General features: G+C 37.4%; 1 protein-coding gene across 1 annotated transcript in view; it reads left to right on the top strand.

Annotated features, from left to right (window-relative positions):
• Window positions 1–15,000, top strand: part of scfd1 (sec1 family domain containing 1) — a 32,138-nt gene that overhangs the window by 15,029 nt on the left and 2,109 nt on the right. The window contains 10 exon segments of the mRNA XM_046855812.1: window positions 5,187–5,283; window positions 5,676–5,746; window positions 6,755–6,834; window positions 6,939–7,001; window positions 7,098–7,138; window positions 7,141–7,172; window positions 10,306–10,359; window positions 12,474–12,526; window positions 12,784–12,817; window positions 14,459–14,524. Of these exon segments, the coding sequence (XP_046711768.1) occupies window positions 5,187–5,283; window positions 5,676–5,746; window positions 6,755–6,834; window positions 6,939–7,001; window positions 7,098–7,138; window positions 7,141–7,172; window positions 10,306–10,359; window positions 12,474–12,526; window positions 12,784–12,817; window positions 14,459–14,524 (591 nt within the window).

Raw genomic sequence — 15,000 nt, 5'->3', positions numbered from 1 at the left:
TTTATCTGTCAGGAATCCACCTGCCACTCCCCCTTCGGCGTGTCAGGTGCTTTCTCGGCTGTTTTCTCTAAAGCTCTCGGCTTCAATTGCGCACATATGGTGCATATGGGGATCCTCTGCCAATTACTCCTTGCAGATCCTCTCCAGTTTTGTCAGGTTGGATGGTAAAGTTGGTGGACAGCCATTTTTAGGTCTCTGCAGAGATGCTCAATTAGGTTGTTGTGAATCAAGTTATTGTGAAGCCACTCCTTCATTATTTTAGCTGTGTGCTTAGGGTCATTGTCTTGTTGGAAGGTAAACCTTCGGCCCAGTCTGAGGTCCAGAGCACTCTGGAGAAGGTTTTTGTCCAGGATATCTCTTTACTTGGCCGCATTCACCTTTCCCTTGATTGCAACCAGTCATCCTGTCCCTGCAGCTGAAAAACACCCCCACAGCATGATGCTGCCACCATCATGCTTCATTGTTGGGACTGTATTGGACAGGGGACAGGTGATGAGCAGTACCTGGTTTTCTCCACACATACTGCTTAGAATTAAGGCCAAAAAGTTCTATCTTGGTTTCATCAGACCAGAGAATCTTATTTCTCACCATCTTAGAGTCCTTCAGGTGTTTTTAGCAAACTCCATGCAGGCTTTTATGTGTCTTGCACTGAGGAGAGGCTTCCGTCGGGCCACTCTGCCATAAAGCCCCGACTGGTGGAGGGCTGCAGTGATGGTTGACTCTCACCAAGGCTCTTCTCCCCCGATAGCTCAGTTTGGCTGGACGGCCAGCTCTAGGAAGGGTTCTGGTCGTCCCAAACGTCTTCCATTTAAGGATTATGGAGGCCACTGTGCTCTTAGGAACCTTAAGTGCAGCAGAATTTTTTTATATATAATTTTTATTTATATAATTTTTTTTGTATATATATATATATATATATATATATATATATATATATATATATATATATATATATATATATACACACACACACACACACACACACACACACACACACACACACACACACACTCACACGTGTGTATATATATGCACGATATATATACATGTATCTTCTTCTTTCGGCTTCTCCCATTACGGGTCGCCACAGTGGATCATCCTTCTCCATACCCCCCTGTCCTCTACATCTGCCTCTTTCACCCAAAACACCTGCATGTCTTCCCTCACCACATACATATACCTCTTCTTTAGCCTCCCTCCTGGTGACTCCATCCTCAGCATTCTCCTACCGATGTACCCCATGTCACTCCTCTACACATGTCCAAACCATCTCAATCGTGCCTTCCTCATCTTGTCTCCAAAACGTCCTACATGCGCTGTCTCTCTAATAAACCTATTTTCGAATCCTGTCCATCCTCGTCACTCCCAACGAAAACCTCAACATCTTCAGGTCTGCTACCTCCAGCTCCATCTCCTGTCTTTTACTCAATACCACTGTCTCTAAACCATAAAACATCACAGGTCTCACCACAGTCCTATAATCTTTCCCTTTCACTCTCACAGATACTCTTCTATCACTCCTGTCACTCTTCTCCACCCACTCCACCCTGCCTGCACTCTTTTCTTCATTTCTCTAACACACTCTCCATTACTTTGCACTGTAGATCCCAGGCACCTGAACTCCTCCACCTTCTCCACCTCTTCTCTATGCAACCGCACCACTTCACACCTCTCCACATCTCATTCACACACATGTACTCTGTCTTACTCCTACTGACTTTCATTCCCCTTCTCTCCAGCACGTACCTACACCTCTTCAGGCTCTTCTCAACCTGCTCCCTACTCTCACCACAAATAACAATATCATCTGCAAACATCATGGTCCACAGAGACTCCTGACCTTGTCTGTCAACATGTCCGATCCTTGATGCAATCCAACCTCCACCTTGAACCTGTTTGTCGTTCCTACTGCACACTTCACTGCTGTCACACTGTCCTCATACATGTCCTGCACCACCCTCACATACTTCTCTGACACACCTGACTTCCTCATACAATACCACAACTCCTCTCTCCACCCTGTCATACGCTTTCTTTAAATCCACACACACAATGCAACTCCTTCTGGCCTTCTCCATACTTCTCCATCAACATTCTCAAAGCAATTAATGCATCTGTGTTACTCTTCCTTCACATGAAACCATACTGTTGCTCACAGATGGTCACCTCTTCTCTCAACCTGGCTTCCACTACTCTTTCCCATAACTTCATGGTGCGACTGATCAACTTAATTCCCCTGCACATCTCCCCAGGTCTGCACATCTCCCTTATTCTTAAAGATCGGTACCAGCACACTCCTTCTCCATTCCTCAGGCTCCTTCCAAAATCCTGTTAAACAATCTTGTTAAAAACTCCACTGCCATCTCTCCTTAACATCTCCATGCTTCTGTCATGTCATCTGGTCCTACCGACTTTCCACTCTTCATCCTCTTAATTGCTGCTCTCACTTTCTCCTTACTAATCCTATCCACTTCCTGCTTCACCATCAACACATCATCCACCCTTCTATCTCTCATTTTCCTCATTTATCAGCTGCTCAAAATATTCCCTCTTCTCAACACACTCTCCTCATTAGTCAACACATTTCCATCTTCATCCTTTATTGCTCTAACTTTATTGCTCTAGCTCATACAGCTTCTCATATGCATTTTCCTTGGATTTCGCCACATCCCTCTTCACCTGCTGCCACATCTCCTTGTACTCCTGTCTACTTTTCTCATCACTCTGTCGATCCCAATTCTGTTTTGCCAACCTCTTACTCCTATGCTGTCCTGCACTTCCTCATTCCACCACGTCTCTTTGTCTTCCTTTTTATTTCCAGAAGTCACACCAAGTACCTTTCTAGCTGTCTCCCTCATCAGTTCTGCAGTAGTTGCCCAATCATCCCGCACCTCTTCACCACCACTGAGACCCTGTCTGACCTCTTCCCTGAATTTCACACTACAGTCTTCCTCTTTCATGTTCCACCATCTTATTCTTCTTTCAGTCCTCACCTCCTTCACTTCGTCCCCAAAACCATCCTACAGACCACCATCCGATGCTGTCTAGATATACTGTCCCCTGCCAACACCTTACAGTCTCCAATCTCCTTCAGGTTGCATCTCCTGTATAGAACATAGTCCACTCTTATGTCACCCTATGAGCCTCCTTCTTCTTAAAATACGTGTTCACCGCTGCCATTTACATCCTTTTAGCAAAATCTTCCACCATCTGCCCTTCCACATTCCACTCTTTAAGGCCATACCTACCCATCACCTCCTCATCACCTCTGTTCCCTTCACCTACATGCCCATTAAAGTCTGCCCCAATCACCAATAGTTCATTCCTAGGTACACCATCTACCACTTCATCTAACTCACTCCAGAATTTTTCTTTCTCCTCCATCTCACAAACCACATAGGCACTGATGACATTTATCATCACCCCTTCAACTTCCAGCTTCACGTTCATCACCCTATCAGAAACTCTCTTCACCTCCACTACACTCTTACTGTACTCTTTCTTCAGGATCACCCCTACACCATTTCTCTTTCCATCCACACCATGAAATAACAGTGTGAACCCACCTCAAATGTTCCTGGTCTTACTCCCTTTCCACTTGGTCTCTTGAACACACAACATATCTACCTTTCTCCTGTCCATCATATCAGCTACCTCTCTCCCTTTACCAATCATAGTACCAACATTTAATGTACCAACCTGAACCTCCACTCTCCTACACTTCTCCATTTTCTGCTGTCTCTGTAGACGTCTTATATAATAAAAAAAAAAATATATATATATATATATATATATATATATATATATATATATATATATATATATATACTGTCAATCGATTAAAAAATGTGAAAGTTTAACTTAATCGCACATCTTTATTTGTTCTAAATATACCTTAAATTAATACTTTTCAGGTTTTTCTTTTACTCAAACAGAAATGCACTGTGCATTCATTGCTCATTAATAAAAGTTATGCTGTTAAAATTAATTATTACTGCGTTATTTTGGATTTTATATATATAATATAATTTTCACCATGTCATACTTTAATGACTTAGTTTTAGTGCAGATTTTCATTGTGTCTACTAAAACAACTACATAAATAATTATTCATAAAATCTAAAACAAAATGTAAACAAGTGAGATAACACTTTAACAAACATGTTTACAATGTTCCAGCTCCCATTCTCACCATGTCACTGCAAACATTGTACTTTGCAATCCCTGGTGTTGGAACTGTAAAAAAATTCCCACAGGGGATTTGTTTTCTGCCCAGCCATCTGTCAGAATAGAAAAAAAATGCATTTTACTGCTAGGTTTAATTAGGTTTTTCAGTCATATAAATAATGAATGCTTCTTACTGCAGGTTAACTTTGCTGCATGTTAAAAAGTGAATAGTGATTGGTAATTCTACTGTCTGTCCGTACGTTTCACGTGTGAGTGGCTTATCTTAAAGAGGAAGAAGCACTAATGCAAGATGTGGTGTCATAATCCAGTTAAAAATATATTAGTCAAAATATACCAGGCCAATGCTGATTATGTCAGCCACAGCGGTATTTCAGTCGATCACTAGTTTCCATCCTTTTTTTATCTTTGGATCTGCCTAATTTATCCCGATGCCGTACCTCTGGATGGAGTTCTCTTCAATTGGAGACCACACTGCAGCTTGAATGGTTCCTCATCAACAGCCTAAAGATCAATTAATTTAGTGAGCAACTCAAGAATTTGAGGATGGATTTTAACTGTAATTCATATCAGCAGTCTACTACAATGACTCAGGACCACAGGTTGCATTTAAGTGCCCATCTCTAAACAGCACCCCCTCAAAAATATTGAAATGGTAATGAATGAATATGGTTCCACTCAAGGTTTTGTCCTCATGCCATGTCAGTGAGCTTTTCCTTGCCATTTCTCCAGAGTTTAAACATTCTGCTTCTAATAAATGAAAACCTTTGTCAGATTAGCCCCACTGATCAGTGGCTTTCTTAAGACAGCTATTTAGTCTTAGTTCCTAGAATTATTTTTACATTATTTGTTTGGACATGCTCTTATTTTCAGTATTAATATAATAATATAAATAGGTTTCCTTTTTTTTTTCTTTCTTGATTTGAGCTGCAGAAGCTTTTCTGTCTGATTAAATCATACTGGCTAGCTTTTGACAGATTACCTTTTTGTTCTGTCTGTAGTCCCGTAAACTGGATGTATACTTTGAGTATGAGGAGAAGTTGATGAGCAAGTCTACTCTGGATAAATCCCTGCTGGACATTATCAGTGACCCTGATGGTGAGAGTTCCTGACATTAAGCAATGCTAATCTTCTTGTTTCTAGTATGTTTTTGCTTACAAAATTTAACTGCTAGATTTCTAGATTTTTTTCTTCAAATAACATTAATTTTCACATTTATAATAAAAAACTTAGTCAAGTCCTAAATAGAGAGACTGTAAATTCATATATTTCTGAAATGTATACAAGCCTCTGCACTAACATAACCCAAATTAATTATTTACATACTGAAACTTAGCAATTTCTTTTAAACTTAGCAGTGTTTAGTACTGAAAGTTTTTATTGGCTATTTTGGGAACAAACCTGTCTTTATTCAGTTCTTATTCATTCGGTTTTTGAATTATTACTGGACAGGAAACCTTCAATGATTGATTTTAAATTTTTGTTGGTAGCTGGAACTCCAGAGGATAAGATGAGACTTTTCCTGATCTACTATATCACCTCCCAACAGCCTCCATCTGAGGTAAAATTACATGCTTCTTTTTCTCCAGTCTTTTTAGATTGTGTGAGGCCCATAGCAACTTAGTATTTTGTACAGATGGCTTGTGGTCGGCTCTCCTGGTGTGCACTTTCGGGAAAAGATTTATTGTAATTAGCGGTAGATGCATGGACGCCTATGTGCAACAGAGAACCAAGCCAAACACAGTATGTGTGCTCCATGCGATACATTTTCTTGTGTTCTTAGTCTATTTTCAGATCCCGCTCAAAAGCCTTGTTGTTCTTTGGTGCAGAGTTTAGGAACACACTGACACCCTTTGATGCTGTAGCCAAGCTTTATCAATCTTGTAGCCAATAATACAGGATTGTGCTACTCATGGCAGGGTCTCTTCTGCTGAATGTTACTTAATCGCACAGAACTTTAATAGTACGAGTTCCCTTCAGTCTTCAGAGGTAGAGAAGAGTGCCAAGAGCTTGGATACGAATGGCCTGAGATAGGACAGTGTCCAGTGTCTGCCTCCATAATAGTAAGCAAAGATTACCCTGGTAGCTTCTGAAATATTCTGACCAGGGCTTTGGGCAAAGCCCCCTGCTGTTTCTGAATATCATGTTGATCAATGCAGGCTACATTGGAATGTCCCTTTCAAAGGGGACGTTGTGTTTATTAGACAAACAGTCAAAGTTGAACAGGAAATCTTGTCCCACATCTTCTAGTTTCTTCCTTTCATCTGGGTCTCTCTGAAGCTCATTATGTTTGGCTAACCTCTTGCTCAGACTCCACTTTTTGTTTGCCTTTGTTAGTAATGATGTTAATGTTCAAATCAAATTGGCATTCTTTTTGATGTGGTGCAAATGAAAGTGTTTCTAAGAGGGTATGTTTGCCTTTGTCTGTCATATAGAAGGATGCTAAAGGAACCCTATTTACAAGTATTCTTGGTCTTATCCATAAATTCCCTACTGCTAGCCTGTTAAAAGCCTTTTTCAAATGTTTCCCTAATGTTTACAAAATTACATTTCAGCTTGTTTCTTGCAGGGTGATCTTGAGCATTATAAAAAGGCTTTGATTGATGCTGGCTGTGATCTCTCCCCCTTGAACTACATAAAGCAGTGGAAGTGAGTTCTTCCTAACACATCACAATTTCACAATAACTGCAGTAAATGCAATAAAAATAATAGAAGAACAGAAGTAATGCAACTTGTATCATCCAATTTTTCAGAGCTTTTACAAAGATGGCTGCTGCACCAGCCAATTACGGTAACAGTGGTGTGAAACCAATGGGGTATGAAATTATATTAAACAACAAATTGATTTAAAAAAAAATTTTTTTTTTTTTTTTTTTTTTTTACAAGGGTTAAAATAAACTGTTATTTTTAAGCCTTTTCTCTAGAGTCATGAACACCGGCTCACAATTTGTAATGGAGGTGTGAAGAATCTGGTCTTGAAACAACATGTGAGTATAAGCCCTTATCTATGATTGTTGCGGTTGGGGACAATTCCTCAATTATGAGGCTCCTCAAAACTTTCAATTCCTAGACTACGTTATATGTGTGTGAACTGGCACTGTTTATACATAAACTATACTAAAGCTTCTTTTATACTAAAGTAAGGGCTCCTAATCTTTTTCAGTACATGAGTCCAGGCTTATGTAATAAAAAAAAAAGTCACATTTTAGGGATGTGTCGATGTGAAAATGGAGATTAAAACTAGGGTAGGATAGGCTGCGTGAATCTAAAGCGGTGGGTTTTTTACAGTTGCTCAATGTGTCACATCATATTATTTGGTGTTTTATGACTGGTGGTGCTGTTGTGTTACCTTCCAAGTCCAATATAATCTGTTTTGATGTCAACAATGACACTTAATCAGTAATCTTAGGTTTTTCCAACCCTTTTTAAACCCCAGATGCATTAAAAATTATTTTTATATCTGAGACTAAGTGATCTGCCAGGGCTGTACAATAGTGTAGCAAACCTTCTGTCAAGATCCACTGGGTGGCTTTAATGAACTTCTTTGCCTGTGCTAAGGACATTGCACATCTGGAACAGGATTTAATTTGGAACATTTCCTGCAGCTGATTCTACTTATATTGCAGAGTATTTATCTAGTCAGCAGGGTCCTATTTATGGCCTTGATATAGTCAGTAATGTGTTCTGCTGGTGCTCTTGATAGTCCTGGAAAAACCCTAGTTGTCTCTCTCAACCCAACCCAGGATATTTGTGACTGTGGGTTTTGCTCCTTAGACTGGATAATCAGTTGAGTACTGCATCTTAGCCCAACCTTGAGTACTGCAGTGGAAACCTGCAGTTAAAAAAAAAAAGCCGTTTTGACAACAACTCTATTTGAGCTTTGTGTGGGATATCTCTCATCATTCTTTTAATAAAAAAAAGGCTAAAAGGATCTCACCATTCCCTTTTGTTTCTATCTATCAACCATTCTTCCATTGAAAAGGAAAACCTCTTTCTCATTAGCTCCAAAATGAATTTTTAACTATAGCCAGGGCATACCATAGGCCAGTGGTCCCAACCCCCAGGCTGTGGACCGGCACCGGTCCATGGGAATTCTGTGATGGACTGTGTGTGCTTATGAAACCTAAAGTGTTTCCCAGTCCATGTGATTAAAACAATCTTAAGTGTGGAATCAGATTTGTCTGACCAGATTAGTATACTCCTTGTGACTGATTTCTACCTATATGCAGAAAGGAGCAAAATAAATTGCTGATTACATTTTGCCAAAAGGGTGGATCAGAGGAGGGAGTTTTATGCATTTCAGAAGGGGGATAGCAATGATCTAGCATCCAGTCTCCTGTTGTGTTGCGGGTATTTGGGGCTAAGTGCCACATTGGTATCTGTTTATGGTGAAATGCAAACAGTGAGTATAATAACTGTTTCAAACACCGTCTGTAGCCCCACACATCAGCATATGTTCCAGATAGAGAAGAACATATTCTTTCCCTTTACCCTTCTCCCTGTATACCAACTGCTGTCCCTCTAGTCACCAGCCTGTAAAGCTACTCAAGGTTGCAAATGACACCACCCTCATTGGTGTACACTTCCAGGACTCTGAAGAAGGCAGCTATCCCCTCTCACCTTGGACACAATTCACTGTCCATAAAAGATTTAGCATGTTTAGGGTCATGGTGGATTTATAGCCTATTCATGGAGCAGTGGGATTGAGGCAGTAATACACTCTGAAGAATAGATTGCCAGTTCAAAGCAGTTCTGCATGTATGCACACATTACACACTAAGACAGTTACGCTTAACCAGTTCATCTAGGGAAATTAGATAAACTGAAACTGAACCTACTGTAACACAAGGAGAATGCCTTAGTACTTGTAATACCAAATCTTTTTTCCCCCCACTAATTTGCAATATGGTAGTTTCTGTTTATTATGTTAATGCAACACATATAGCATGACTGTCATATGTGTTGCATTAACACAATCAACAAAGACTGCCATATTGCAACCCTGCACCTTTGACCTTTTTGGGAAATGTTATAATTTTCACTGCCTCTTTTACATACTTGCACAAATTGTGTAGTGTAATGTCTCCATCATTTTTTATTACATTATTATATTATGGTCCTCGTTTCCCAGTCAAATCCCTGGTACATGCAACCCATGATATTTGGCAATAAACATGATTCCGATTTTGATTCAGGAAAATGTTATTATTAAATTCTAATGACTGTACCATACCTTGTTGACCATAACACACAACCCTTTGTTTGCTCTTAACAGAACATTCTTTAAGTCTGTATGAAAAACCTTCCAACTTGATTACTCTTTCTGGTATGTCCTCCATTAGCCAAGTTTCTTTTAGGAAGATTAAATTGCAATCTCTTGTTTCTTTTTGGAAGGGAATCTTCACTCATAGGTCACAGTTTTTATTGCCTTGGGGGCTGTGTATTTGCCAGACAAATGCTGGGGAGTGGATGATGGCTTCTTACCCTTACAAATATTTCTTAGTACTTCTTTCAGTGGCATCTCCATTTGGGGATAGCTCACACATTTTTTTTTTCTTTAGTGCTTCTTGTTCATCTTGAAGATCACCCTTCCCAACTTGCACCATTGTGTTCAAAAACCACTCCAGCAATTATCTTAAACCCTAGTTCATTTCACTTATTAATTCATTGTCAATAATAGATTTAGCATGTTTAGCATCATGGTGGATTTATAGCCTATTTATGGAGCAGTGGGATTGAGGCTGTAATACACTCTGAAGAATAGATTGCCAGTTCAATGCAGTTCTACATGTATCACACATTACACACTAAGACAGTTAAGCTTAACCAGTTCATCTATGGAAACTAGATAAACTGAAACTGAACCTACTGGAACACAAGGAGAATGCCTTAGTACTTGTAATACTACACCCCCCCCATTAATTTAAGCAACAAATGAAACATGGATACAGTAAAAGGCTGCATTGTTATTTCACAAAATATGGAAGAGTGAATAACAATGTAACAGTATATGAATATTTCTGATGCCCTGATCATACTATATAGGTATAATAGCGCTCTTTTAATTTAACATTTATTTTTATTTATTTATCTATTTTTATTAACTTTATTTTTTTATAGAATTTGCCAGTCACTCGGATCTTGGACAACCTGATGGACATGAAATCAAATCCGGTAAGTTATTACTCTTAATCTGGTACAAAATATTTTATTAAAAAACAAAGGTTAAAACAATAATGGAAAAAAAAACATTGTTCAATTTAAGTTAAATGAAATAAGTATAGACCATCATGTGTTTTACAGCTGGGTTAGGTGTCTTTTAAACTTTTCACATGCAGACTGAGATACTTTTTACTTTTTGTCTTGGCAGACATTGATAAAACTTTGATAACATAGATAAAAGCAGACGATTGCTGAACAACAAAGTTTGCCTTTTGTGGCAAAAATGTATTGACATTTTAATAATTTCTGTTTTTTTTGTTTTGTATTTTTCTTCTTCCTGCAACTCAGAGCCCAGTTTTGTTACATGTCTGGGATATGTGGAGTATTATAAAGCTCTGTAGTCTAATAATGCTCTTTGTGTAGGGTGGTTCTCTTAACAGAATATAGGAATTGTTTAGACAATAGCTATTTTACAACATTAAAGTTTTTTTTTAATAGAGAGGTAGGGTAGAAAAATACCTTATTGTAAATACTCTGGACTGTTAATCTATTATCTCAACCAGGGATCACCTGAAGAAAGAGGGAAGAGTAATTAAAACTTTATAATCCTGTAAGTTCATACTGTGATTGATATCACAGTTTTGGTTTATGTTTTATACTATCAATCACAAGTAGAAATAAAGACAGATATTTTTTGTTTTGTTTTGTTTTTTATTATTTCTTTTTTTAGAACATTATGCACCAGAAAATGTAGAAATTTATAATGGTTCTCCCAGGCCACCACACAGAAGTACCATGTTTATTTATTTTTGTACTTTAGTAAATATCATTGGATACAATGAGCTAACTACTTAACATTCCCAAACCACATCATTCAAAACAGAAATGGTAGAGTGAGAAAGCTTTACTTTTTATAATGTCATTATGATTCCTTAAATCCAATGTGTTGGTAGAGAAAAATTTCCACTCAGCACATTGCTTTTTTTAAGTTATTGTTGGATTGAATTTAAGGTAAGGTCTGCCTTTGAAAATGTCTCTAACTGCTGAGGTTGTCTCTCTAACTGCCAAGGGTGTGATTAATGATAATCGTTTATAAATGTGGAATTGTGTACTGAGGATATGATGTGGCAAATGTTCAAAACCCTTCCAGTAATAAGACTTCTAGGAGCTCTGTTCAAATTATTTGTCATATTAGTCATTATTCATGCCTTATATTATTGCCTCCCAGAATGACATAAATGATAATTTTGATTAAAAAAAATTTGTAATGTTTTAATTTTGATACTAGGACTAAATAACCTTATGTCTGTCTTCTTTCTTGTCTGTCTTGTTATGTATAAAATTGTTTAGCACTACCTTGCTCTATCTTGTTTTCTTGGTTGAACCCAAAAAATATATTTGGTCAAAATTACACTCAGCTTTCATTTGCTGGTCCTTTTTCAAAAAGCTAATTCTTATGCTATACCAATCTCAGAACCTGATCACATACTTCTATCAGACTGAAGCTTACAACCATTTTCTTACTGGAAAACAGAGCACAATACAATGTATCTCTTGTTAGGGGAAACAGGTAGAGAACTGTCCAAGTCCTAATGCTTCTGCCCACTCTTCAGATCAGTGTCAGCGCCACATGCCTAAAACTTAGACCATCCATAAAAACAATAACACTATGCTGTCTGAATAGTGTTCACCACTTGGTATTACTGTTAGCCATCAACGGACAAAGGAGTAAACTGATAGCACAAAAATCTGGAGCATTTATCCATTTGGAAGCAACCATGGTGCTCCTCTTTCAGTGAGCTGATGGCAGAGTATTTCTTTTTGTGGTAAAGTATGTGCAGGAGCGGGGGATCTGCCAGGCCATGCTGATTAAGGTCATGTGGAGAGGAGACAGGCTTAGCCTCAGCCAGCAGGGAGGATGAGTGAAGGGGATCAAAGTCATCATTCCATATTCTGAGACAATTAACTCATATTTCACATACAAAACAGCACAATGACATCAGAGTTTTACTAAAATCACCCATTAATATATGGCTGCTAGGAAACAAAGCAGACAGATATTTAGATTTGCAGTCCTGAATGATTTTGAATAATGTGTTGTGCCTTAATTTGCTGTGATCTCGTAGGAAACGGATGACTACAGATATTTTGACCCAAAAATGCTTCGTGGCAGTGAAAGGTAAATATGTTCATATTATAATGAGTGCTTCATTCATAAAACCTTTCCATCATGAAAAAAAAATTGCTTTTGTTGCTCACTTATAAGAAACTAATCAAATCAAGTTATTAAACAAAAAAAAAAAAAAAACAAGGGACCCACATGTATTGTTAGTACTTTAACTTACAAAACATTTGAATATGTGATTTATTTATTGTTTATCTTTATCAGACTTGTGTCCTATGAAATAATAAACACCTAATATTTAATCCTTCTAGTTCCATCCCACGGAATAAAAATCCTTTTCAAGAGGTAGGTTTGATCTTTTGTTGGTGTTTTACAATCTATGCAGAATTACTATTATAATATTTAATAATAATAATTTAATAATTTAATAATATTTTTTAAATGTATGCATGGCCATTTTCAGTGAACATTTAGTATCAAGAATAGGGCTGCAATTAATTATTATTTTGATAATTGATTAGTCTGATGATTTATTTATTCTTATTTTTTATTTACTTTTTTTTCCAGCTTAATCGGTAAAAAATTATATATTTTAAAATGAGATGTTTTGCTTATAATAACAATATAAAACCCTAATTCAGGGTATTTATGTTTAAAAGTGTACTTAAAAAATGCAAAAGCAACATATTGCGTTTAACTACCTTTTAATTGCCATTTTAAAGCTAATAGTGGCTGCTTGTTGAGGAGTACATGGGGGCTTTCTCCTTCAACAAATTCCCCCATGATGAGTTGTTTCTTTCTGTAAAATTAATGAATAAATAAAACATAAAATAAACAGCATTTGAGTGTGCAAGGTGAAGCAATTTGTGTAAATCAATATTTTTATTGTATTTTGCAGATGGCAAGTTGACAACCATGCTTAAAAAAATCAATATAAAATATAATACATTATTATTTTGACAATTTTTGTTAAAAAAAAAAAAATAAACAGACATCTGTTTTAAAAACAGATAAATTACTGTTGTTGAAGACAAATGCTATAAAAAGAGAATAAAATGGAGAAATGCACCAAGCTAACAGGCTTGATAAAATATATACCGTAATTTCCAGACTGTTAAGCACACCCAAATATAAGCCGCACCGACTGAATTTTACAAAGATTTTTATTATGAGCATAAATAAGACGCACCTGTCTATAAGCCGCAGGTGTCTACATTGAAACTAATGAAGTTTTTACACAGGCTTTAAGGAAATTTATTGGTCTAATGATATGGGGCTCAGTTTTTTGGCTTGAAGCTTGTGAAACCGGGAAAACCCCTGGAAAAATCCATAAATTAGCCGCTTCATTATTTAAGCCGCGGGATTCAGAGAGTGGGAAAAAGTAGCGGCTTATAATCCGGAAAATACGCTAAATGCATTGATGTACAAATGCATAAGTATTTGCTGAAACCCACAACAGTGACTAAAAATATAATAGTTTACTGCTGCTGTTATTTTCTGCTTTTAGATTTAGTGTTTGTTTGCTCGCACCATTTTATTTAAATCTCTCACTATGTTGTGAGCGAGCTGATTGCGCAACCTGAGTCACGACAGAACTGATCCAGTGCGACTGTCCCGAAGTTACAAACAGTTTACCCAATAGCACTTCATTAAACTGTACCATTTTCACATGATGAGGATTATACAGTTTCTGCTCACCGTGCTGATGGGTCGCCTTCATCTGTGACACCAGTGTTTCATTTTCACGTGCTCGTGCATCACTGTGGTACTTCCATGCCACACAAGCTTCGCTTTGCATAACTTCCAGGCACAGTTTTCCTTGTTGCGTTTAATATAAAATGCTACCATGTCTTGAATGACTTGGGATACACAATTTGTCCTGCTTTTTTCCACTTTTATTCCCTATTCAAATGTTTGATGTGAACAATTGTTTTACTATTAATTTCTAAATTGATCTAATATCTAAATATTGCCTTTGCTTTACAGGCCATTGTGTTTGTTGTTGGTGGGGGTAACTACATTGAATATCAAAATCTTGTTGACTACACAAAGGTATGTTTGTTCTTTTGTTTTTTAAATAGATTAATACACTGCAGAACATGAAACATTGCAGATACCTTGCTTTGCGAATTTTTATATAATAAAGTCCTGGAATTTAACATAACAGTCATACCGCTGAGAGATTCTGTGAGAAAGACCTCAAAATATAACAAAATTGTTTTCCATTTTAAGCAAAAATGTTTCGCTGGCCCTTGAGTGTGAATCTTTTTTTAAAACAAAAAAAAACAAAAAACACATCTTTCAGCTAGGCTGTTGCTGACAGAGGGTTAGTGGATTTCCAGTTCAACTACAGTGGGGGAGATAATTATCAGTCGCCACTGGCTTGCTCATCAGGGACAAACTTGCGCTTATAAAGAACATATTAATTTTTATCACCACATTATCTGTGTAAAGCTGCTTTGAGACAATGTACATTGTTTAAAGCACTATACAAATAAAAATAAATTGAATTGAATAATTATTTGAGT

The sequence above is a fragment of the Silurus meridionalis genome, chromosome 8 (genome assembly GCF_014805685.1).
Source record: "Silurus meridionalis isolate SWU-2019-XX chromosome 8, ASM1480568v1, whole genome shotgun sequence".
Taxonomy (NCBI): domain Eukaryota; kingdom Metazoa; phylum Chordata; class Actinopteri; order Siluriformes; family Siluridae; genus Silurus; species Silurus meridionalis.
The sequence above is the reverse complement of the archived record's forward strand: the minus strand, read 5'-3'. Positions and strand labels throughout refer to the sequence as shown.